The following is a 26,937-nucleotide window of genomic DNA, read 5'->3' as shown; positions in this document are numbered from 1 at the left end:
AGGAATAAGGAAAGCGTGCAAAACATACAAATCACAAATAGGTACTTCATTGAGACGTTCTTTTTACCAGCTGTTTCAAGAAAGTCTCACTAATTGGGTATAAATTAAAAAATAATACAATCCTGATTGATAATAAATAATTTTAAATTTCAAATACATAGTACCTACAACTTACTACTAGTTAAATATGTATGGAATGCATGACAGACGAGTAGGATTGAGATGTATATCTACCTTAACTCCTCCATCTCTGACATGTAATATCTTTTCAAATGTTAAACAGGGAAAAGTAAAACAAAGAATAATGACAAAATATGCTTTCTATTTACCTGGAGGGACCTTCCCCCTGGTTAATAGAGAATGAAAATAAATAGGGAGGAAAAACAGACAGACAAAGAAGCGACCAAAAAAAATCCTCATTATGAAATGCTTACTACTCCCTCCTGATACGAGGGAAGAGCATTATCAGGCATACATTTCTGTCATATCTCGTACCATTACTCCTTTCTTCGCAATGTTACCAGATTTAATCAGAAAGTCTAGGCTTCAATGAAAAACATCGAAAATTGGGAGGGGGATATCATCTAGTTACCACTATACTATTGGACCATAAAGCTTTTTGACACAAGTTTTTTCCCAAAGTCAAAGAGAACAAAATAAACAAGCAGGGTCCGTCCCTCCGGGAATTTTTTAGCCCGTAGTGATTAGAGAAAATCATTTGGATAAGTCCTTCTATGGGGACAGACTGACCGACCGACAGACGACACCGAAGCGAATACAATAGTCCGTCCACTATACCTTTTATTATTAGTAATAATAAAGGAAGGACGGACTAAAAATCCTAATGAAGCCCTGGTCTATCTGACAACACCGCTTTTCCCACCCTATGTCAACTTTTCACTTCTAATCCCTCTAATGAAGCAAAGTATTTAAAGGCCATCACTAGCCAGACAAAAAACTGACTCAACTTTTTTCCAAGCTCCTATGCTTAGCTTAAAATAAATATTTGTTTTTTGTGTATAGCCATTTAATTTACCTTTTCTGCGCCATAAGCTCTTTTTTGTTTTGGGGCTTTGATTTGTTCTTATTCTTATCTTTCATCATGATTACATCAAAATTAATATTCTGCTTCATAATAAGTTCGATCATGAACATTCTTTGTAAAATCAAACTTTAAAAGGTATTCTCTCAAATTCGACTTACCATCATGAGCAATACATGAAGCGTGCTTTGTTTTGTACAAAGAGAAAATCATCGTTTACTTGAAATTTCGAAATGAACTAAATATTATGTATGATATATTCCGGATACATATTTGTCGATGTAGTCGAGCTTATGAAAACAAAAGTAAAAATCTAAATATTATGTATGATATATTCCGGATACATATTTGTCGATGTAGTCGAGCTTATGAAAACAAAAGTAAAAATCTAAATATTATGTATGATATATTCCGGATACATATTTGTCGATGTAGTCGAGCTTATGAAAACAAAAGTAAAAATAAAAAAAAAAAAACAATCAGACAATGTTGCCAACCGAATCGGAAATGCAAATGCCACGAGGGAAACGGGAGTCTTTGATTTGTTTTCGTTGCGAAGAAATCAAATTTGCATAACATGATTATTATTTGCTTTCCTGACTTTTCAGAGGAGGTACAAAGAAAGCTCATTACAACATAGTACAAATATGGGTATGCGAAATTGCTTCAGAAATTTTACCACCAAAAGAGGGTGTTCTCTACACCATGAATCTTGGATCACAAAAGATCAATATCCTGAATATCTCAGAAAAGAAAATTTAAATCTAGAGGTAAATGTTTTGTTAAAGAGCAAATACATCGAAAAATATTCATCCTTCGATAACGTTTCTACAAAACTTCTGCAAAAGGTCCTTGTGTTTATTATTATTATTATTATTATTATTATTATTATTATTATTATTATTATTATTATTATTATTATTATTATTATTATTATTATTATTATTATTATTATTATTATTATTATTATTATTATTATTATTATTATTATTATTATTATTATTATTATTATGGTGTATTTATTCATTTATTTGTAATTTTATTTTTCAATGAGATACAGGCTAAGCCAAAGCATTCTCATCTACATTTTCTATCCTAACTTAGAAACTTGCGTACTATGCGCGTTGTATTTAATATGACTGCTTTTTGGAGAAGCATAAAGACATTCTTCTGAATCCCCAGATCTTGTAAGCTTTGGTGTAGATTTTTCGGTATAATTCCAGTGGCAGATAGGATAATTGGAACTATTTCCACTTTCTCTAACCGCCACATCCTTCTGACATCGTCTCGAAGTTCTTGGTATTTCCTCTTTTTCTCTACCACAGTGCTTTCCATGATATGCGTATTTGAAATCGCAATATCCACCAGTAAGGCCATTCTGCGGTCTATTGTTCGGGATGGTCTTATCGGTCATGATAGTTCTGTCGTAGTACACTGTAGGTATATTTTGCCTGGCGGTCTATTGTTCGGGATGGTCTTATCGGTCATGATAGTTCTGTCGTAGTACACTGTAGGTATATTTTGCCTGTATTATTATTATTAAACCATTAGATCAAACTTTATTTACAAAAAAAATATATACAAATGGTCACAAAATTTATAGGTACAAAATAAAGTTTGACCACATACCTACTCTAAACTGCTTATCAAATACATAGGTGATTGTTCCGTGTCTGGCAGGCCGAATCAAGACCTGGGTGAGAAAAATCCATCAGGATACGAGGTACACAATAGGGCTGCCTGGAAGAGACTGACAAGAAATGCCAACTGGAAAAGGTTAGGAAGAAGAAAATGGGATGTTCTGTACTATACACTGAAATATGTTTAAACATATGTAATTTTTGAAGGAAATTCATATTTCTATTTGCCTTGAGGGATCTCATTTTCTTTAGGTATTAGCTATTTCCAACCTTTCTCTGCGTACTTGTGCACGCCTATACATATGGTTGAAGATCCAAGTACCATTGAAGCACTGAAGTGAAGGTCCCATTTACCATCTCAGATCTTAGACCAGACTGATTCAAGTCATTTTCATTCTCGCACAGAAATCGAACACTACAAACATGGCGAATAATGTTGATGCTCTGTGGTTTGGCCTTAATTCATGTACAACACAGACATTTTGTAAATACCATATCTTCAGTTTGGGAACAAAAACCGCAGAATATCTATTTATATTTTCCATATTCTACCCAAGCATCAAGTCAGAAGATCAGTAAATTTTTTGCCAAGTCCTCAAGTCTTCTTTATCATAGGTATGTAGCAGACTGGCAGCTTTTTTGTGGGATATCTTGCAGGCAGGCCCTCCAGCTTATTCCTAATCTTACGAGTATATTGTATTAAATTTCATCTGTCCTTTGAATTGAAATTTCGCGCTTTACCATGATGCGTGGTTTTTTTCCAATGGACCATTTTGAGGTTTTGGCAAATTCAAGTTTTGTTTATATTTTTAATGTTGTGTTTTTTTTTTTTTTTTTTTTTTTAAAAATTTGCCACCAAAATTCGCGACAGCAGCAAGCTAAAGTGATACCTTGGTCATGCATTACCAAATGATAAATAGTTTCCTAATACTACAGATGTATGACGTTGTTCGATAATATTCTAACACATGTTGCAAATTAAGTTTGCCTATTCATAATCATCGACCTATCGCTGTTTGCACAATACACTTGTCGCATTGGGTTTTATGCAGAAGTGCATCCACATTTGTATCCACGTGTTGCAGTTATTTTAACTCTAGATTAGGTATTTCTCTAGCTACTGAACTCCTTCATATACTTCACAAATCAAGTACATACGAGTAGGTACTTAAAGTACGTAGATAGGTGTAGGTTTTCATCTTCTGTGCCTATATCTATCCATAATCATAGCAATATTTCCCTTGTAACTCTTACAAGTAAGTAGTGAAGTACCTATAGGCCATTAAATTATTTGCAAATTTGAAAACAACCTGAATATCGTAGTCTCAGATAATTTTACGACCACTGCCAGCGTTTTTATTATCTCAATGGTCAGTTTAATCAAATATGATCCGAAGCTTACCATCTTATTTGTAGCAATATTTATTACTGATCATATTTATTCCACAGATGCTCCCCAAGTAGAGTAGAAAACCTTCACGTAGGTATAGGTACAGATAAAATATAAATGATTACAGTATGTACAACATGGTAGAGGATATCAATAAAATTAAAATATTTGACGTGGCTATGGCTAGTTACAAGACGTGTCTCAGTAATATTTATGCTCATGTTTGTCATGAATTCCATGGGATTTATTATGTTCATCAGTCTTCTCATTCTTGATGGCTTCATATCATAAGGGATCTCGGTTCTTCAAGTCCTGAGAATTCCTCAAATCAAATCCATTACCGTAGTAAAGGTTATCATGTTTAGAGATAACGAATATCCCTCCTTACTCCTTAGAGAGTTCAGCGGTTGAGTTTATCCTCAATTTGTATGGCACCTTGTCCTCAGAGATGGGTGCATTGGTCCATATCTACAATAGAGACTTGGATAACTTTCTCGTTCTAGATCTGGAACTTTGATCACAAAAACAATAAGAATTACTATTGTTAGATAAACGGTGATTGAAAACTTTTTTCAGGGCTATTCTATTATTTATTATAACTTCTGGAACAGTAATTTCCATTATTCCATACTTTCGTGGAATGAAGCACAGGGGTAAGCTTTTGGAAAAATATTTAATGCGATCATAGGCAACATTGGTTATAGTCATCTATTCAAAGGCAAATGGATATTAAATCTTTACACAAACAGCCAAGACAGTTTTTTAAAGGATCCTTACATCCGATTATAAGACACTACATTGAGGATTCTAGGAGAGGATTTGTCATCTTAGTTTATCAGACTGTCAAAAGCCTTTATTTCAATCCATCCCACAACATTACTCGGACAAAGAGAAAAGTTTCTCAAGAATGAATACTGAATACAAACAAAACTATTAATCCTGTCCATAAGCTGGGATTTTGTAAGAAGGGATATTCTGGCGCATCTCAAATCTGGTTCTTATCAGTATTTAGAACTCGAAATGAGATAAGGATTACAAGACCTGCCCTTGATCACGTAGTCTCCCAGGAAGAACTCTGGCTTGGGAGTCGAGGAATGCAAGAATTCCAGGTTCTATTCCTGATGCGTTAGAATAATATTCATACTCTTTCAGCTTCGAGTTTGTGATAGCGGGAATTTTGACAAGAAGGTGGGAAAAATGCCTTGAGTTGAATCTGTCCACGAGTGTCAAGGGGTAAAGAATGGTGGTTTCCAATATTTCCATCAAAGATCGTAATGAAATAACCGGAAAATAAATTGAAACCCTCAGAAGCAGCATCGGGTCTCAAGACAATATCAATATATCAGACGTATCTCCTCTAATTCAATTCCAAGTTTCTAGGTTATATTAGCACACAGTGAGAGAGCCAGTACCTCATTTCTTCTTCTTCATTTTCTCTTTGTCTTGAAAAATTCAATTCTGAAACTAAAAATAGTTCGAAATATGCTGAAAGCAAAGTACAACATCAGCTCGGAAATAATAAATTAAATGACGTAAATATATTACACGATGCTGGTGTTAGGTCGCCAGCAAGAATGATGCTCAACACAAAGAAGATTTAGCACAATTCTTTAAGGGTATTTTGATATTTTACCGTATCCCTTAATCATATTTTATCCATGACAAAGAAGGCACTTTTTACTTTCTATTACCCTTACCTTACGTATAGGGAACCTATACAAGGTAATGAGAAAGTATTGCAATCGGTCCATTTTTTAATAATTTGATAATATAGCTGTCTCTCCATATTCAATTAGATTAGATGAATACATGTTTCTCAAGTTGGAAACTGAGCATGGAAAGTCAATATCGCCTCTGGTCTATTTTTGTCGGGTCGCCACTGGCGTGTTCATCTATAGATCATGTTTTGGTAATGGAACTGTGGTAAGGTAGGGAGATAAGTCGAGATTAACACAAGCCAAGTCTGAGAGCCATTATATTGAATGTTGCCTGTGGTAAGGGAGTAGAACCTATGAGGATCAAGACAACATTGTTGCAGAACAAAGACCCGGTCTTGCCTCTGTAGGTACTGGATGGGTGCGCAGAGTGTAGACTGGTATTTGCCTGTACTTGTATGTCCTAGACCAGCGATTTTCAACCCTGTAGGTACTGGATGGGTGCGCAGAGTGTAGACTGGTATTTGCCTGTACTTGTATGTCCTAGACCAGCGATTTTCAACCGGGGTACGCGTACCCCTGGGGGTACGTGAGACCCTCCGGGGGTACGCGAAAAAAAAAGTGTAATGGCGGACAAAGGCAAATTTTGATGGGTTATCAATGCAGTACAGTCCAAGAAAGTACTGAATTTTGACTTCAAGATTCTGAAGTACTGATTTTTTTTTTTTTCAAAAGGTACTGAGAGTGTTTAGAACTCAGTAGTAATGGTGGCGGGGGTACTTGAGATTAAATTCGGGAACCCAAGGAGTACGCGCGCTGAAAAAGGTTGAAAACCGCTGTCCTAGAGTCTGCTAGACTAGACATATTCACTTATGGTCTAAGCTCGTTATGATTCCTAGGCTCAATGTACCCACAAAGTTTCGAATGGAAATAGGAACCTGTGTTAGTTACCTAGAGTACGAATACCTCGATACGCGCATACCTGGTGAATTTCAGCACTCTGCTGTTTGCTCAATGTTATGATTGCACTTGGTGTATTCAAGTCTACAGGACTATTGGCCTGTTAGTTCTGCTATATGTTTTTTGCATGCAAGTCTACTCTTAAATTAGGGACCCATTCATTATAGTTGAAGAGCGTTACCAGTCAATTGGTCAAAGATGCCAAATTAGAGTCCAGAAAAGGTAACAAAATATCTAATCACCAAAATGGTAGTAACTATAGGTATGCACAGACACGATAGATTTTGGTCAAATGATAATAATGTGTATTATTATAATACTTAGGTACATTCCTACTTATATCTTCTAATTTTCCTCTTATATCTATACTAGTACCTAATCAATATTTTTTGGGCCAAGGATTAAGGATCCTAAATATTGCATCCAGTTTCTTACAATGCCAAATCCTTTCTTCTTCTTCTTCTTTTTTTTCTCGTTTACCCTTAGATTGTAAATTGTGATGCAAGCTGCATCGTACCTATACCCAGAGTTCAGGGGGTTCCTGGTGAATTTATTGGCAAAAAATATGGCGGTATTCTCTTGTTGTGAATGCACTTCTCGAGCAGAAGAAGAGACCTTGTCTGTCGCGTCTACACAATCTCGTCTGCATTTCTCTCAGAATATTCTGTATGAAACTTTAGGACTGGTTCTGAGGGGTGCCACAGTCTGGTGGGGTATCCTATAAAAATTATAATTTAAAATTATTTAAAAAAATAATAAATATTTTCTATTTTTATAGGTTTACCAACATATTAAAATAATTTAAAAACTAGCAATGAGAGTAGCTTAGAGTAAAAGCTTTAAACATTTTATGTCTCCCGATTTGGTTTTGATTTTTCAGACAAAATAAAGTATTGGTAATAAGACTAATAAGCAATTACAAAGTCTGTCTGGTTTTATCTTTTATGATATTGATAATTCAAATATCAATAACATGATAATTTTATCGATATGAACAAAATAATAATTATATTTATTTTTTTAAAGATACAATTTTTCCTGGCAGATACTTACAGTTCAACTTTATTATAAGGTAACTGGTGCCGAAGAAAGGAACGATGATCATTTTATTGGAGCAAGATACAAAACTGGGAAATCAGAAAGTCACATTCAGAGTATGTGCTGGCCAAAACCAACCCAAATGTATACTACACGGCACGACCCATTTTCAAGAGCATTTAGGTACCCAAGTGCTTGTAGATTAATTTAATGTTGAATTACTAAACCTAGGTAGGTGTATACTATGAACACAATACATTATTAAATAGATAAATATTTACCTTACATAAATATTACTTAAGTACCTATCTCCGCCATTTTACGCGGATGCAATATGCACTAAAACAACAACCAGGTATGCCTAGGATAGGTAGGTATCTACTAATTCAAAAAATTAATGAACTTGAAAAAATTCCAGTACATGTCTCTCTTCGTCTCCTCCCTAAGTGTGACTACGTATAAATACACGGAAAAGTGAACTATTTACATAGACACATTTGACGCAGTGTATATGCGTTTGTAGTCCCTAAGTGTGACTACGTATAAATACACGGAAAAGTGAACTATTTACATAGACACATTTGACGCAGTGTATATGCGTTTGTAGTCCCCCTTCCCCGGTGGAAATTTATGTTATTAATGCAAAGTGTACTCAACGGTCGAAACATCAACATGGAATAGCGAGTTTTCCCCAGGGATAAAGAGGGAAGGAGGGGAGTTGAATGATATCCACCGGGCTATCTCTATGTTCTACATGGAGGTATGTTTCATTAGGACCAGACAGGAGAGGAAGGGAGGTTGTTCTACCGTCAGGGACTTACGTAGGGAGGTAACATTGAACGAATTCCCGGTCGAACCAAAAAGAACATAGGTACTGTCGGCCCAAGTAAAAAGAGAGGAATAAATCGCCTCAGAAAGCCTCTTGCTGGATGTATGAACTGCCCGCCCTAGCATATTTCGAATCTCCTGATTTGCTGTCTAAATTATGGATCGTGTTCGTGTATAAATCCCTCTTTAAAATCCTCTTTTCTGGGTTTCTCTGGTGTTCAAAAAAAGATTTTTTATAATTGAAGGGCAGACTGTGAGATTTTTGAAGCCAGCTTTCATAATTATGTAAACTTTTCAAACATGGCCACCCCACGCCCATCTTAGAATTCTGCAGGACGTTCCTGACTGTTCTACCTTCCCTTTCCTGTATTCCCCGGTGTCCGTTCCATATTTTCAGCATATTACAGGAAAATATTAATGTTGTTACCTATGCACCTTATCTACCTATGTATCGCGTAGTCCTGCGCACTAGGAAAACCCATGCTTCATCTGTCTGCTGTCTGACATCCAGTAAGCTTATCATGATGGATGTGTCTGCTTCATTCCTCTGTCTGCCATGAAGAGAGCTTAATCTATTATTATCCACTTCAATGAGCTTCTATTATGTATATGATATCAACGAGATTATGAGATGGCTTGCAGACTCCGTACAATTGTGGTCAGCATAATAATCTATTGTTGCATTAAACAGAAATACAAGGTTACCAAAAATATTCTTGGCAAATGGGATGGACTTTGTCTGAGGACAAATGATTTGAACCAGAATCCAATTTTGCAACAATTTTACTGAAAGCTTGTTCTCTGAGGGATCCACCCCTCAATAATGTACGAGATATTCAAGGAATGTTAAATTTGCAAGTCAAATATTTCGAATAATAACTGGACTGGATAAAATTCACGATTTCACTTGGATTCGAACCATCAAACTCCTGAACCATACACTACCGTTTAGAAGTGGTTTGAAGTTATGTGCGATCTTCACCTTCCGCGCTTTCCAAAGAAACTTCCAGAGGGGGAAGTTGGTTCCTTTTTTTCAGAGAAGAAAAAAATTAAAATATTTTTTCTGCAGAACTTCATTAATCATTTCGCTCACTCTATTCTGAAAGGCAATATTTCTAATTTCGGTAATACTTCTACCAAAGTAGCGGTTTTTTAAGGCGCGAAACAAGACAGATGAATTAGAGAAAAAAATAATACACAAAAATTTAGGGGTGTCTAATGTAAAACTAATTCCCCCCCCCCCTGTATTTTGGTGGTGATTAGTCAATGTTTTGTGCTACATCATACTGCCAGGAAGAAGGGAAGAAACTGCAACGATGTTGAAAAATGGGAAGAAATGCATATTAGGAGAATGTTAACTAACCTCAACAGTGTAGTGGTTATGGTTAGCGCTGTGGACTTTAGATTGGGAGGTTGGTGGTTTGAGTTATCATGTCATAAAAAATTAGCACAGTGTATTAATGAAGTCACAATATAATTTTGACATGCATTCATTTTAACAGTAAAAATTTCATACGGATATGTAAATTGGAAAGCAGTTGGCATAATAGGACTTTCAGACTTAGCCGAAAATATAAATAAGGTATATTAAATTAATTAAATTTACACATGAGCACAGTGTATTAATGAAGTCACAATATAATTTTGACATGCATTCATTTTAACAGTAAAAATTTCATACGGATATGTAAATTGGAAAACAGTTGGCATAATAGGACTTTCAGACTTAGCGGAAAATATAAATAGGGTATATTAAAATAATTAAATTTACACATTTGAGTAGAAAATTGTACTATAATTTCCTTCAATATACATAATTTTACTTACTACCCCTTTCCAATTAATCACTACACCGTTTAACAATACTAAACTCCATTTAGCAATAAGTCGAACAATACTAAACTCCATTTAGCAATAAGTTTCAATATACATAATTTTACTTACTACCCCTTTCCAATTAATCACTACACCGTTTAACAATACTAAACTCCATTTAGCAATAAGTCGAATCTATTTCGGCATATATGTACAGCATATCTAACGTCTATCACAAAAGATAATACATCGGTATTAACTTTTTGAATAGGTCAAAAAGGGCTCTTGTAAATATATCAGTCTTTCAAATTTCAAAATAAATATATTTGAAGATGTTCCTATTAAATTTTAAAATGGGAACGCAATATTGATTTAATATCACAAAAGATAATACATCGGTATTAACTTTTTGAATAGGTCAAAAAGGGCTCTTGTAAATATATCAGTCTTTCAAATTTCAAAATGAATATATTTGAAGATGTTCCTATTAAATTTTAAAATGGGAACGCAATATTGATTTAAGGGGGTTCCTCAAAGAAAAGGAAGCACCTTGGGTAAGCCAAGATGTTCCATGGTTATTAAGAACGCATCCTCTTTCATTCCTATTGATGATTGCGCCACTTTCAAGGGGTAGTAAACTGTGTATTTAATTATTTAACCATTAATTCAAATATGTAGGTACTTTTATTACTGACAATAAATTGAATTTTATATTTGTATGTGTAGCTAACTAAATAAAACGGTTATTCCAATAATTTACAAACATGGCCGTGATGCTTAGCGTGTAATCAAATAAATAAATAAACAAACATGTTTTATGGAAATAAAGTCGCTTCGGGGTAGTAAACTGTGTATTTAATTATTTAACCATTAATTCAAATATGTAGGTACTTTTATTACTGACAATAAATTGAATTTTATATTCGTATGTGTAGCTAACTAAATAAAACGGTTATTCCAATATTTTACAAACATGTTTTATGGAAATAAAGTCGCTTTAACTTAATCTCAACATTACACACTCAAAGACTCGTCATCCCAACCTATAATCCCTTTCACAGACGTCTCATTATAATCTTGTAAACTTTTTAAGTAGGTACTTAACGACTTTATAATATTGAAAAGAGCCACAATAATACCCAATAACGTTTTTATTAGACTCAATTTGTTGGTAAAAGAATTCGTAGCGTCTTTCAAAAATTCATTTGAATGATGTCATGAATGCTACCCTTGTTTATCTGAACAGTTGTCTTCCATGAAGTTCAAAATTACTCTTTTCCTACAACTGTACTATACAAGTTAGTAAATTAGCCATTGGTAGAAAACAATTTTTTTTGTCGGATAAGGCGTTTTAACGCAGGAATACCTGACCCAGAGATAATAAAGAAGACGGAGGTACCTACGTTTTATAAAATTTACTAACAAAACAAGCGGGCGATTTATTTATTTTGCCCATCATTAAACATTTTCAAATACCTACAGATGATAAATAAAGAGACCAATGGATAAACCTAGAGCTGGGAGCGATGGATAAATAAACTTTAAGCACGGATGAATTGACAAGACTATTAATATGAAAGACACTTCTCTTTCAATAATAAAAGCCGTTACGAGGACGATACCTCCCTAATCACTAAACGTTCCTTGCTGAGCCATTTAATGCCAGGGACACACATAAATTGTGCTTTAGTCCTGACAGAGAACTCATCGGCATCTGCTAATAGCCGCTTCTGAGCGACGGTGATGGGAATTTATGCCCACTTTGGAACGTAATAGTCTAATGGTGGTAATGAAGAGCAAGAAATATACGGGCACAGGAATTCACTAAATTGCGTCTAGGAAATGGAAAATATGTAGCTCCCGCTTAATAAAATATTTTACATGTGGTTGATATTTATCTCTCCTTAAGTTTTTTGCCCTCAATTTGAAGTTGTTAATGTACTTTTAATCCAAAAATTCACATTTTTTTTTTTCAATAATAACAAACAGTTCGTCCAGTGGTTAAATAATTGATGGAAAAGAGATGGGTGTTCACAAAAATGAGCAGATTTGTATATCATTAAAACCCCGTTTGTAAGACTGGTTAAATAATTGATGGAAAAGAGATGGGTGTTCACAAAAATGAGCAGATTTGTATATCATTAAAACCCCGTTTGTAAGACTAAAAAAAAGGTCCCTCTACAAGTAACAGCTGGTCCCCAATGTCCACATGAACTAAATAAACAATATAAACATGGTGACAAAGAGTTCGGTGACTAGAACAAACCAGATCACAAGGCACAAGCTAACGATCTATCCATAACCATTTTCCCTTTCTATGCTTAATTTCACTTTCCTCGTAGGTACGCTTACCTCAAATAGTTATTGCACCCTAAAGAGGGCCTCAAATTAAACAGGTGTCCCTCTACAATGTTGTAGGCAAGATAGGTAACTACATAAAGAACATCATGTTGTACTAATAGCTTAAGTTTTTGCTACTGGTGAGGTTCGTAAGGTGAGGCTAAGGTAAATATACTAAACAGACAGAACTTGTAATGTGGGGTCAAACGTCAAAATCCGAATCTTAATTTTCGCTAGTAGAAAAATCAAACCACACATGGTGTGGGTAGCTTCGTATTTCATTTGTTGTGTCTACAAATTTGGTAGTTTGCTTCTTGCTAAAGAAATAATTAATAGGTAGGTACCTAATTGATTGTTCAGACCTTGATTTTGTGACGAAGATAAACAATCAATCTAAGAAGTATCGAAAAAAAGTTTTTTTTTGCAGTTGAGAAGAAGAGTAGGTAGCTAATTTGTAAAAAAATTGAAAAAAACTTTTTTTTTTTTTTTTTTTTTTTTTTTTTTTTGCAGTTGAGAAGAAGAGTAGGTAGCTGATTTGCGAGTTAGTAAGTGTGAGGAGGATAGCTGAAGAGTCATTCAGGGATTAGGGAGGAAGTATTAGTCAATCGGGAGAGTTCATCAAACCAAGTGATGAAATGAACTCGGTGTCTCGGTGATATTTAACTTACTGTGTCTTGTTTTGACTGCATCCCCATGAGTAGCAATTTGTCTTAACATCTGTCAGTTGTCCCCACCCCTTCCATACAACTCTGTGTTCACAATGTGGTTACATGTTTGTCAACAAGCTTTCATTATTTATATTTTTCAAGCTGCACATTTTCGTTGTGTAAACACAAAAATCTAAAAAAAAAAAAAAAAAAAATCAAGATTGAAAACAATACCTTCTTTATTTTCATTTTATTTAAGTCATACTTCTTACCAGATATCCTGGAAATCAAAAGTATTTTTGCATTGGGTATTTTTTGCTCCTTTATTATTATTATTTTATTTTGCAATTAAATATTAAAATAGTCCTTGAAATTGTAGTTACAATAATATAGTCCTATAGATATCAAACAAAACGAATTGTTAGAAAACAACAAATCTTAAATAAATAATATTATTAATTTTATTTTAATGTCTTTCCAGTTTCATCGTTCATTCTAATCGTAAAATTTGGCACAAAACTGGCTCATAAGAGCAATAATCTTATTTGCAAAACTTGGTAATTACGAGTATCATGTACCTAAAACAAATTCACAATGTTTAATTATTCATTAGGTATTTGTATTTGAAACTAAGATAGTGGCTTTTTCATATTTTCGTATTAACTTCTTTAAACACAATATTTTAATCATACACATATTTTTTTTTTAAGGAAAAAGAGTGAGTTAAACTCAAACTCACAACAGAAAATAATAAAAACAACCTCAAATGAGTTAAACACATGTTGCAATATAAATAGCATAAACACCCAATTTACCTCAATAAAGTTTACAATAAAAAATCTTAATAATTAAATAATAAAATTGTACTAAACCATAATTTAATTTAAATTGAAATTACATCTAAAATAAATAAATAATTAATTATGACTCTGAACTTTGTATTCGTAAAATTTTCATTAGAGAGAGCATGGACGCCTGTTCAATGTTGACAATATTATGGAATTTTGATATAATTATGTAGATACACACATAGTTATCTGTTAAGGATAGGAACTTTACTCCTTTTATGGGCCCATTTACCTGGCGAAATTAATATTGGAAGCCGGTACAAATTTAGGAGACTGGAAGCAAAAATATGCATTGTCATGTACTAAGCTAGGATTGTCATTTATAAAATGTACAGAAGAGGGTCTAAGGTGCACGAAAAACGGTGTATTGCAAATTCCGTTTACGAAACCAGAAAATTCTAGAATGATTTCAACATTGAACAGAATACATTTTAGGGTCAAATATACGACTCGTATAAACTAGGATTATTTAATTCTGAAAACCTACGCAGGACTTTTTTTTCAATTGAGCCTATGACTGAAGGAATTTATTTGTGATTTTGTAACGAATGGTTATGCTGGAGCCTCACCGAACCATCCTGCAACAGAAGAAAAGCAAGGGTAAATTATTGACCCATAAGGCATAAAGAACACAGAAAATACAGAAGAGAATGAATGTACATAGAAAATTCATAGAATACAGTCTTTCCCAAACTACACGTACGTCATAGAATACAGAATACTATACATATACATATGAAGAATAAAGAAAAATTGAATAGAAAGTTCATATACAAAGAATACAGAAAAAAAGAAAAGAAAATAGAATGGAGGAAAATGGAATGTAAGGACCCGGATGCGCACCCCCATTTGTAGATTTAAACGCGAATATTTAATCAAATAATGTAGGTATTAGGAATAAGGAATGTAGGTGGAGATTATACAACGAATCTGCCGTTCGGTCTATCTGATGCTGTACTTACCGGAATTTCTACAAAAGCGTACAAAATATCTGGTTCAGGACACATTTTCAAAATTGGTCTGTCACACAGAAAGAAAAAAAAAGTTAAAATGATTAACTAAGTATAGTAAAAAAGTTAAAATGATTAACTAAGTTAAAAGGAAAAGGTTTGCAAAAAGGAAAAAGAGAACAAAATTGAAAATAAAGAAGGTACATTTTTATTTACACCATGCTCATTTTAGGAAAGTAACCCTGTGGTAAAACATAGAGGATAGATAAATTAAATGCTACTTGGTATCCAAACTAGTTACACCATTACCCACCTGTGTATGACAGCTCAAAAGTTTATTGCAATATTAGGTACAATCTACAATAAGTAAATCTTATGTGAGGGGCAACCATTTCAACCTATGTATAAGAGATTTCAATCAGTCTGTCACTTTTAATGCACCTCGTTTCTGAGCCACCCTAAGCAATTCCAGTTGTCTCACAATAATGATATGCATTGGAAATATTGGAAAGCCATATTGGATCAATACAGGAGGGGGAGAAAGGGGTTAGGAAATTGCGGAATAGCCAGACCACAGAGCCTTTATCAATTTCCATAATTAATAATAGCACAATGTATTATTCAATAAATACTTGGGGTTGTGGGTGGGGGATGTACAGGGTGTACACAAAAGCTTCGAAAGTTATATACCATAACCCAATTTTCCCACCAATTTCCCCATCCGTGGCACAAGCTCTGCTTTTACGGATGGGTATACCATTTATAAAAATTCTGTATGTTCCAAGTGTTAAATTGAAAATAATAAATGGAAACTTATGATTATTATTTTATTGCAATTGGGTACGTATCATGTGAGGGGCAAGGTGAGATTTTATGCAAACTAGTCTTTTCGCTTGAACAGGATCCTCGATTAATCGCACGAGGCTGAAAATGAAAGGGAGTCATTTTGACTCTATCGGGCATTCTAGTGAGAAAAAAAAACGAGTAAATTCCGCAAGTTCGAGTCCAAGCCTGGGCGAAATTTCTCGTAAGACTTCGCGAATCTTGTGAGCAGACAGTCAAACTCCAAAACCAAGAAGGTAGCTGACCTGATTTGGCCAGAGATACATCACAGCACATTCACCAAATACCTCCTCATACACCAAATTTACACTCGAATAAAAAACTCGATGGAAGCTTGATGGGTACAGGGTGATCAAGAAGGGAGAGGACACTTGCCGGGCCCTCCGGTGTAGGGTGACCTGAAAGCTTTTGGCAGTACGTGTCTCGAAAGGGGTACAATAGTCCTACATACTCGACCCTTATTTCAATGTAATGTAATAAGTCTCGGAAACTTTAAGGGAGTTGAAATTACACAAAAGCTGTCTTGTACCAAAATAGTGGGATACTTAAATTGTTGCTTTAGATGCTTTATTTCAGGTAAAGTACCACCGAGAGTCATATTTATGAACATAGGTAAGTGTCAATCTAATATAGGTATGGCTAAAAGTATGATCTGAAGAAGCCTGAAGCCCGTTGAATCAAATATCGAATATGTTTGCTCTCACCGGGAATCGAACCCGGCACCTTCCAAGTGACCAGGCCTGACTGAGAGCTATGCCTCCCACAACTCAGACCACATTGAAAGGTAACTGACCTCAGCACAGACATGCCAGAGAGAGAGAGAGAGAGAGAGAGAGAGAGAGAGAGAGAGAGAGAGAGAGAGAGAGAGAACGTTGTGATCTGTAATGTCTTTTCTCTCTACACTGTCTCTATTATTTTCTCTTTTTTTTTCACTCAGTGTGTGCGGCGTGCCAATATCTTGGCCGATGCCGATGCAAATTATTCGCCAAAGTAATTTCACATTTTGTCGCGCTCCCTTCTCTCCCCCACTTTAAAAAATCGGCACGAAATTCCGGTTTCTTTTTGGGGGGTTTTAACTGACTACTGTACTAGTACCCCAATCCGAGGTTTGGGTGTAGGGGCAAACCGCCCTAAAGCATGGGTTAAGCTTCTACGAATCTACCGTACTAAGTATGTAGTTCAGTTGACCTCACACAACTTCCGAACAGTAGACATTCCAATTGGAAAAGTTGACATATAGAGGATTTTTTCCAACCTCAGTGGTGCAGGTGTTTAGCACGATGGACTCTGGATCTGGAGGTTGGTGGTTCGAGTCCAAGTCAAGTCATAAAACTTAGCGTAGCTCGGACCGGCCACCGTCAGTTGGAAATCCCTGGCCTAGTACAATCTCCACCATTCAACGCTAAAGTTAGAAATATACTAGCATCACGTCACGTTAGCTCATGGGGAGTCAGATAGATGCAGATAGAAAGTTTTCCCATAATATTGTAGGTAATTTCGATCAGGACAGCTACACTACTATCACGTCACGTGAGCTCAAGTGACATGAGGGCAGTGTGGCTGTCCTGAACGAAATTACCTACAATATTTGGGAAAACTTTGAACTACATCTTTTTGATTCGCCATGAGCTCACGTGACATGATAGTATTGTGTTTCTACCTCAACACTGACTAACTGACCATTATTCAACAATGCTTCCAATAAATTCCTTCTCGAGATGCAGGCAGAATGGCAGATAACTAGATCGCTAATCGGTAACGTTCCAGTGAAGATGGTATCTGCCAGGGTACCGTTATCTGCATACCTTCTGTTGGAATTGGAACCCATGGTGCAGAGTTATCGAATGGCAGATAACTAGATCGCTAATCGGTAACGTTCCAGTGAAGATGGTATCTGCCAGGGTACCGTTATCTGCATACCTTCTGTTGGGATTGGAACCCATGGTGCAGACTGCAGAGTTATTGGTGTGTGGTGAGATTTTTCTGAACCGATTATCCACTGCATTCCTGAGTCTGAGAGGCAAGGAACGGAGAGAGAAGAGAAAAATAGAGAGTAGAGGGGGAAAAAGGGGAATATTAGAGAGGAGAGGGAAATGGGAGAGGAAACTTGGAGTGTGAGAGGAGATAAAGAAAGGAAGTAGAGAGCAAAGGAGAACGAAAGAGAGGAAAGGGAAATGAGAGAGGAAGATTAGAGTTGGAGAGAAGACGAAAAAGAGAGCACAGGGAAAAGAGAGAAAAAGATTAGAGAGCAGAGGGAAACTAGAGAGAGGAAGAGAAAAGCCTAAACATGTGGAAATGAGGTGATTGGGAGGGAAGGAGAGGGAATGACTTGGGGAAATAGAAGTAGACAGAGATCAGAAGTTAAAGAGGAGAGCGGAAAATAAAAATACAGAGAACAGAGGAAGGTGGGAGAGAGAAAAAGAGAGAGAGAGGGAGGGAGAGAGAGAGAGAGAGAGAGAGAGAGAGAGAGAGAGAGAGAGAGAGAGAGAGAGAAAGAAATAAAGAGAAAGAGGAAAAGAAAAGTCGAGAAATTTCTCTTCGATTTGTGCCACCACCCTCTTCCTCTCACCCTTTCTCTCTCCCTCTGTCCATCTCTCTCTCTCTCTCCTCCCAATTCCTAATGCCTCACTTATTTCTTACCTCCGCGTTCACCCAACACAATTACAATCATTATTATCACTATCACGGTTAGAAAGATTTCCACCCATAAAGAAACATAAAAAAATAAATAAACGTGTTTATAGCACAGACTAATAGGGAGGTACCTTAACAGTTCAGAAAACGCGATTTCAAAATCTGCCAAGTAGGTCAAAACCTTGCTAAAACAGAGTGAGCGGGGGTGTAGCACACTAATACTATCTCTCTTTCCCTCGTGTGGGGCCTCTTTTTTTGTTCATTATAAAAATCATCATCACCATCACATTTGCCATTTCCTTGTCTAGGGGGCACTGTGGGCGTTCTTGGAAACTGACGTCTCCATTGCGCCCAAGAATTTTGTAATTTTGTAGTCCCGGAGAGTCCTGTGGGAAGAAAGGTAGTTGACTAGCAGAAGGTATGGGATTCTCTAGTCAGGGCTGACTTGAAAAATGTGTACCTCTTGTGTTTGAACCTGACTCGATTTTTCATTCCACCCATTCTTTCTTTTTCTTCCTTGTGTGCCTATACTGTCTGCTGTCTATCCGTTCTGAATGTTGCCTAAATAGCGATTTTCTCTATATTCTCGGGCACATGACAATAACATTTAATGCGCCCTCTTTTAATAAATTTATTTAAAAATTCATCAAAGGAATAAGTTAGTATTAACTTATTTGTTGGTACACACACTTGGTAAAACAATTCAAACACTAAAAATGATTTTGGGTGAGTAAAAATACTTGGCTTAAAGTTTTACGTATATTTTTATTAAATTACAGATGGATCAATTTCGGCTGTTACGCCATCATCAGTGTATTATTACTAACTAAGTCTTAATCTAAATTTTTCCCTAATGGGGAAGGTTTTTTTTTTTTTTTTTTTTTTTTTTTTTTTTTCCCGTTTGTTTTTAGTTTTTTTTTATTTTTTTTTATTTAGATTTTTTCATAAAAAAAAAAAAAAAAAAAAAAAAAAAAAAAACCTTCCCCATTAGGGAAAAAGACTTAGTTAGTAATAGTTAGTAATAATACACTGATGATGGCGTAGCAGCCGAAATGGATCCATCTGCAATTTAATAAAAATATACGTAAAACATAAAGCCAAGTGTTTTTACTCACCCAAAATCATTTTTAGTGTTAATAATAGAAAGTAAAAATTCACTTTATTCATGTTAATGGGTTGAACCATGGGCTATGGTTTGAGAGCCAAAAGATTTTTCTCCTGCCTGGGCCCCTCTATTCGTGCACCTTTCCTTGTGAAGTTTTCTGCAAAAGTTCCATAATGCAATTTTTTCAACCCTTATACTACTATAACTATACGAATGGAAGTAATGTTTCATGTCTAACTTTAGAAGACTCTTTTCAGCACGTGGAAATGTTTCAATCCCCATTACAAGGGTGGAACATGTAATGACTGAAAATACCGAAAGACTAATAATAAAAAATAAGTAATTATTATAAAATAAAAATATAATAATAAAAAAAACAACTCCCTCCCTTCGGCGACGTGAGTTATTTGGATCAAGATAAAAAATATGCACGGTGCATATTATAATATTACAAAATTTCTGCATATAACAATTACACATTATTAGATGGTATGTTTTTACTAATAACATCTTCATTAAATGCATGCACCTGACAAGCTGACATTCAAAGCCACCTGATTTTGCATAGGGAACGTAATTACGAAGGAAATGGACGTTTCCCCCTCATCCGATAGTTCATTTCTTTTTTTCAGCCAATTACGGAATGTCAGGAGATTCGGTTAAATTATGCCTCATAATGCCGACATACAAACGCCGTAAATCAAACGAAATTTATGAGAGAAAGCCCCTAGCTTAAGGAAAAGTCTCAAGCCAGCTTAAACCCAAGGTGTCAAGCTGAGCAACAGTCGACCAAGCTTGAACGTTTGATAAATTTTGTTTCGCCAGAACTGGATGAAACTGGCCCCAGGGTTATATATTATCCCCTTTTGGTATAAGAAAAACAATCCCGATATATGTGTCTACAAACTACAGTGTGCATTGTGCAAATTACACAGCAATTCTCTTTGTACCCCTTTGAACTTGGAAAAATTTCCAAGTACACACACCACAAAGAACATTTTTCCTACCAGTTTACTAAATTGGATAATGGCACAAAAGAATTGCAATTCCAAGAACGCCTTACAAAATTCTTGGAGTCCGCGCCCCTACTCTAACCACTGCTATTTCCGGAGATCGGACCAGTTTCAAATTCAAGAGATTAAATTCTCCGTATTGGTGATGACTATTTTGCAATTCGACAGAATTTCGTAGATTGGAGGGCAGCTGATTCTGCAAATTTCATTGTTTATTCTTGTACTCATTTTGCAATATCAACCTACATGTAATATTTACTCATGTAGTAAAATCTTTGGAGTTAGGTTAGAGTTTAAAATCCGTTTACGTTAATCTCCTGGAAATTTTTGAAATCTAACAATCAGTGTGCTTAAACTGGGATTGTGGTCCCGGCCATAAGAGTGCTGATGTGAAGAAGAGTAACAAGTAACAAGGGAATTGCCTCTACCTGCCTCTTGTACTAAAGAATGTACTAAAAATTAGACCAAATAAATCACCTCGCCTCGGTAGTCGAAAAACCACCCGTCTCATATAACAGGATTTGATGTTCATGTTCTTCAAGTTTGCCGTCTGAAAATGACACTACTTAAGGATTTAAATGGCAACTTTGATGAGAGAGCGGGAGAGAAGAGAGAGAAAAGAAGAAGAATAAGAAGAAAAGAGACAGAGAGAGATGGCATGCAGTTTGCCACAATCTGCAACATTGTTGCAAACCTGCTGTGGGGGAGGGAGAAAGAAAAAAAGAGAAGAGAGAAAATGCATTCGGTTTGCAACATTGTCGCAAACCAGTTGTGTCTGAGATACTAATACCAAAAGTTCCCCGGTGCCTGAGGTAGATCTAAGGCCTGGTTTAATGAAGGGCACTTGATTCAAGTATGACATCTGATTAAAAGTATCATTACATCCGAGTAATACTCGACCGGTTAGTAAAATTAAATGTGATTTTGCAAAAAAAAGTCAAAACATACAATTCCCACTCATGTGGAGTCAACATCTAGGTACCCATGTGTGCCTCTACAGTAAAAAAAAAAAAAAAAAAAAAAAAAAAAAATTTTCCAAAAAAAATTTGGGTTCCATTGTGGGGGGGTAAAAAAAAAAAAAAAAAAAAAAAAAAAAAGATTCTGAGTAGCAAAGTAAATAACTACTTAAATTTAAGTGTAACTCAATAACAAATGCAAAAATGTCCCTAGGAGCTCAGAGTGGGGCCCAGACATTGTTTTGCAAAAATTTCTTTGTCTCTTTCCTTTAACATGTTTAAGTCCTACACGCCCAAACGTAGCGTAGTTAGCCTCCTTTAACACTTTTACTCTACTTGTCACACCTGAGGGCCCTGAGGCCCTCTCATAAACTCGGGCCTGGGCCCTCCACTTCTCGGTAATGGTGCATTGTTCTCCTTGCTCTGAGAACATAGCCGTTGGTCAGGAGTTAAACAGTTCCAAGCAAATAATTGACAATATACTTCAGCTTGGAATGTGGTTCATAAATCAATAGTTATGCCCTGGCCACAAAGCAGCCGTTTCTAGCCTTTGTGTCGTCTCCAAACCTACCAACAGTTTGTATACCTTGTGGATTGGATACCCATTTTTGTCGTGAATCTGAAGAATGGGGATTTAGAACTTCAGATGAATTTCCAAGAACTTTTCTAAGATGTAATTCTAAGAACAAAAAGAACTTTATAAAGAAAATTTCACCAAAAAGTTTGTGCAGCTAAAAAACATTTCAGATATTTAAAAATTCCACGCAAAGCCTTTAAAAACGAGTAGTTACAAAGTGACATTTTACGAGTACAACTTTCAATAGCTGTTTTTATTTGAGGCCCCCCCCTGATTCTGACTAGTTTGAGAAAAGCTGTGGAATATTAGGTTTATCGTATATCTATTGATTTGCTGTGGCTCTCTCTCTACGATGACCTTTCTAAAGTGTAATGGCTCTCTGGGATCAATATTGAGGAAAAGAATGATCGTCAAAGATCTACAGCACTGTGGAAACGACCAATCAGATCGGCATGGTAACTAAAAACCGTTTTCTTCCATCGTTTGTAGTTTTTCCTTTATAACTACCTGAAAATGGCTACTTGGTCTGTGGCATATAATATCTCTAGTAGCACTGTCAACTTTTCTTGACTTTGCGGGGCAGAGCCCTACCACGCTCATAGTTATCGGGTGAATTCCTTATGGTAATTTAAATTAAGAGTATTGCAATTTCATGTCAAATTGTGTTTGTACATCAATTTCAGTATTTTCAGTGGAACTTGGCACGGATAATAAGGTATTCGGACCAGAAAAGAATATGAATTTCGGAGCCATTTTCCATCACCTGCTGAGGCACAAGGAGCACGAGCATTATGAAAAGGATAGCCATTAACCATCAAATTAAACATGGTTTATTATATTCATACCAAGTTGTTCATGCAATGTTTATTACTTTTGTTATTTTGAGGCTAAATATAGCCAAAAAAGAGCAAAAAAATACACAGTGTTTATTACTTTGAAGCTGAATTTGGCCAAAAGTAAAGAGTCAGCAATTATGAAGTCAATCTAAAGTCAGGTGATGCCCCGTATTTCCCAGCAGATGCTTAAAGTGTTGATACGCTGAAATTCTGTTTCGTGTTAATATAGGCCGGGCGGTGCTGCGAACTCTTGACGTTCGCGCGCCTCCCGGCGCGCTTGATATTATTAACTTTTATTATTTTGGTTAAACTCGAAATTAAGAGTGATCTGTACTGACCACAACTGAGGTGTGTGTTAATAGTTATAGCGGTGTCTGTCAGTATGTTTATAATGAGTACTATTGGTCTCGGATAACACGCGTGCCTATTAAAAGTTCGGTGGTCGACTGCCAAAATCGACAAAACTGTAATGTTAAAATAATTTCAACTGGGTTTTGTATACTTGAGGAACAAAGGGACATAACTCATAACTTACATGGTAAATGTGCAGGTGTGTGTGTGTTCACTACACGGTTTATGAAAGCCTTAGGCCGGGGGCCACAATGTGAGTTTAAACTCGGTTTAACTTTCGGATTAAGCAATCTGATTGGTTGATTTTCAAAAATTTCAGCCAATCAGATTCCTTAAAACCCAGATTAAAACTTAAACGGAGTTTAAACTCACTTTGTGACCGCGGGCCTTCCAAATTCACCGAGTTTTCGATAACAAATCTAGAGAGGGTGGGGTCTGCTTTCAGACTGGAAGGTTCTCTCTGCTCCCTCTCTACTCTCTGTGATATCTCCAAATATTTTAACATGATTTTGATTTTTTTTTCAACAAGAGTTTCCATTAGAGTATTTAAGATGACCAAGGAGTCTTTCCTATGTAACTTTTCACGAGAAATCGATCGGTGTACATGTAAGGGTTCTAGGAATGATGGTTCACGAAATATGCGCTTGTGACAAGCCAATATCAAAAAAATTCGAAAGTTTTTTTTTTTTTTTTTCAAATATTATTAGTTATTGACTTGACTTACCGTATGCCTGTTTCAGGAGGACGTGGTCATTGGAGTGCTGTAAGGGGTCCATTTAAGACATGACGGATCCACTTCTTTGATTTTGAGCTTCATGGCTTTCTTCTTCTCTTCGTGCTCATCCAACACATCCTGAAACAAGGAGCAGTCCAAGGGCGGGGATGGTAAATTAGTATGAAAGATTGGAAGAGAGAGATGGGCGAGGTGGGGTGGGAGAAGAAACGTAATATTAATGATAAACGAAATAGTAATAGTCATCCACTTAAAGAAAGGAATTTTAGCTGTCTCAGGCATGAATGCTCGTCACAAATTAATGTCGATTAATAAAGCTTGCAAACGACAAACGACCTTATCATGTTGTTGTTGTTGTTGTTGTTGTTGTTGTTGGTGTTGTTGGTGTTGTTGTTGTTGTTGTTGTTGTTGTTGTTGTTGTAGTTGTTGTAGTTGTTGTAGTTGTTGTTGTTGTTGTTGTTGTTGTTGTTGTTGTTGTTGTTGTTGTTGTTGTTGTTGTTGTTGTTACTTTCAGCCATTGGTCCGTGTGTGTGTCTGTCTGTAAACAAAATATCTCGAGAACGGTAAGAGCTAGAGACTTGAAATTTGGTATGTATTATGTATAATAATGTTCAATTCGAGGAACCGCCCATTAGAAAAGGGAGAATTTCGTTAAAGAAACTGACTTGAAGTTTTCATTTGGAGCAATTCCTCATTTGATTGATTTCAGATAAATCCTCTAACCTGTTATGCGGTTTGTCCCTAATTAGTCATTTGAATTTTCCAACGTAGAATTTCCGTTTGATGGGGGTGTGACTGGCTTTCATGTTACTCTGTATATCAAGATACATCATACCTCTCCACCTTCCATATTCGAACAAAGTAAACATTCTGACTGAAAATAGAATTAGAGATGAGGAAAGAAAAACACAAAATACTCAGACGTTTGATACTGAATAATAGATGGTCTGCCCCTATAGCTTCCAGGCAGGCTCCCTTATTTTTCCTTTGATTACAAAGTACATCATCTCATTAGGTTTTATATTAGGTTGCGACACATTGTACATGAGCATAATTTATTATACAATTCATACACAGGGTATTTCGTTACGCAACTTTTGAGAAAAGATCACTCTCTTTTTAGGTTCAGGTAAATTGGGGGAAAATTTTTAACTTTACTTTAGTCATAAAACTAAATGAAAAATCCATTGCCCAGTGTTTATTAATCACACTACGACACTCTTATGTGAAAATAATAAGCAGTGACCTATGGTCTCTAATAGGAAACATTTGACTTTGAAAAAGTGTATTTTACAGAACAACATTTGGGTTTGAATTGCCATTTCAATTTCTTAAAGGTGCTTGAACTCGATCTTACATTAGAAAAAAAAAAAGTTTAGCGTAACGGAAAATATAAAGAGGTAAGTTTGGAAACCCCAAAAGAGAAGAAAATTAATAAAGGAAAGAATTCTGTGTCGGGAATATTAGATTTCAAAAAAATTCAAGAAGAGAATGAAGATATATCTTGGATAGGGAATGGGAGATGAAACTCAAGATGTTCTACATTTTTTGGTTCAAAGCCAGAAAAAAAAAGCTCTAGCAGAGGCAAACGTATTATTAAAAAGTTCATTCTATTCTTCTGTATCTAACTTTTTCTCTAGCGAAATGTCTGGAAAGAATTGGATCAATACGTGAAATACATCTAGTTGACTTTATCTCTCAGAAGACAACATTTTAGAGACGGGATTTTTCCCATCTATAAATCTAATTGTTCCATTTAAACAGACCATTTCTTGTTTCCTGAGGATTACTGAACGTTGGGATATTTTTCACAAGTACCCTTCTGTACCAAATGTGTTTCATTTTTAAAGTAAGAAGGATGAAGGACCAAACGTATACTGGCATTTTTTTATGGCCAAAACGTGGACATACTTCATTTTGATAATCTTAATAAAGAGGAGGTATTACGTATTACGGATGAACATTTCGGGGAAATAGGTAGTTGATTTGAGTGTTCAAGTCACAATAGATCAGTTCCGCTTACTTGGGTGATGTTTTAAAGTCATAGAGCAGGAAAAATAAGGAAGAACGGATTTTTTCGCTTACTTGGGTGATGTTTCAAAGTCATAGAGCAGGAAAAATGAGGACCAACGGAATTTTTCTTTTTCTTCTACGATTCTAGATACCGAGATAAATCGATTTAAAAAATACCGGTAAATCGTGAACTTTGACGTCACGGCATACGCTCCCGTAGGTGATGACTTCATAATTCATGACTCCCGCTTCGTTTGTTTGTGCACAAGCGTTTCTGCGCATTTTGACGTGAAATCTGACGTCACAACTATTTGAACTTTTTCATTAGAACAGCAATTAAAAATTGAATTTTCGACCTTTTAAAGTTACTTTTTCGGAGTTTTGACCTCAGATTCGGATTTTTCACAACTTTTTACGTAGGAATCGACCTTTTATTAATAATATTTTCCCAATTGCAACTCCTCCATTGTATCAACAACAACGTCATAACTCCATGTACTTTCCATTTTTGATTTCAGGTCGTGCATATCGAACACTGCACGGCGCCTGGTTCAACAGCAAGCTGGTCACGGTCAAGTATCTTCGCTACGAGCGATACCATGAGAGATTCCCGCAGGCCAAAGCTCTGGTCGCGCCGCTGAAACCGTCCAATGACCGGCGGTACTCGCTACAGCAGGCGTGAACCCGGGCAGGTGTGAGGTGGCACGCGGTCTGTACGAAACT

At 35.9% G+C, this 26,937-nt stretch overlaps 1 protein-coding gene across 1 annotated transcript in view; it reads right to left on the bottom strand.

Annotated features, from left to right (window-relative positions):
• Positions 1 to 13,747: 13,747 nt before the first annotated feature.
• The window catches only part of LOC103506294 (histone acetyltransferase KAT7-like), a 33,365-nt gene continuing 20,175 nt past the window's right edge, over positions 13,748 to 26,937 (bottom strand). The window contains exons 4-5 of the mRNA XM_017442797.2: positions 24,193 to 24,321; positions 13,748 to 14,781 (exon numbers count right to left, since the gene is read on the bottom strand). Coding sequence (XP_017298286.1) covers positions 24,205 to 24,321 — 117 coding nt within the window. The 3' untranslated portion in view covers positions 13,748 to 14,781; positions 24,193 to 24,204. The remainder of the gene's footprint in view (positions 14,782 to 24,192; positions 24,322 to 26,937) is intronic.

This window comes from Diaphorina citri, unplaced genomic scaffold (genome assembly GCF_000475195.1).
Source record: "Diaphorina citri unplaced genomic scaffold, Diaci psyllid genome assembly version 1.1 scaffold225, whole genome shotgun sequence".
In the NCBI taxonomy this organism is placed as follows: Eukaryota; Metazoa; Arthropoda; class Insecta; order Hemiptera; family Psyllidae; genus Diaphorina; species Diaphorina citri.
Note: the sequence above shows the minus strand (reverse complement) of the source record. Positions and strands in the feature narration are given on the sequence as shown.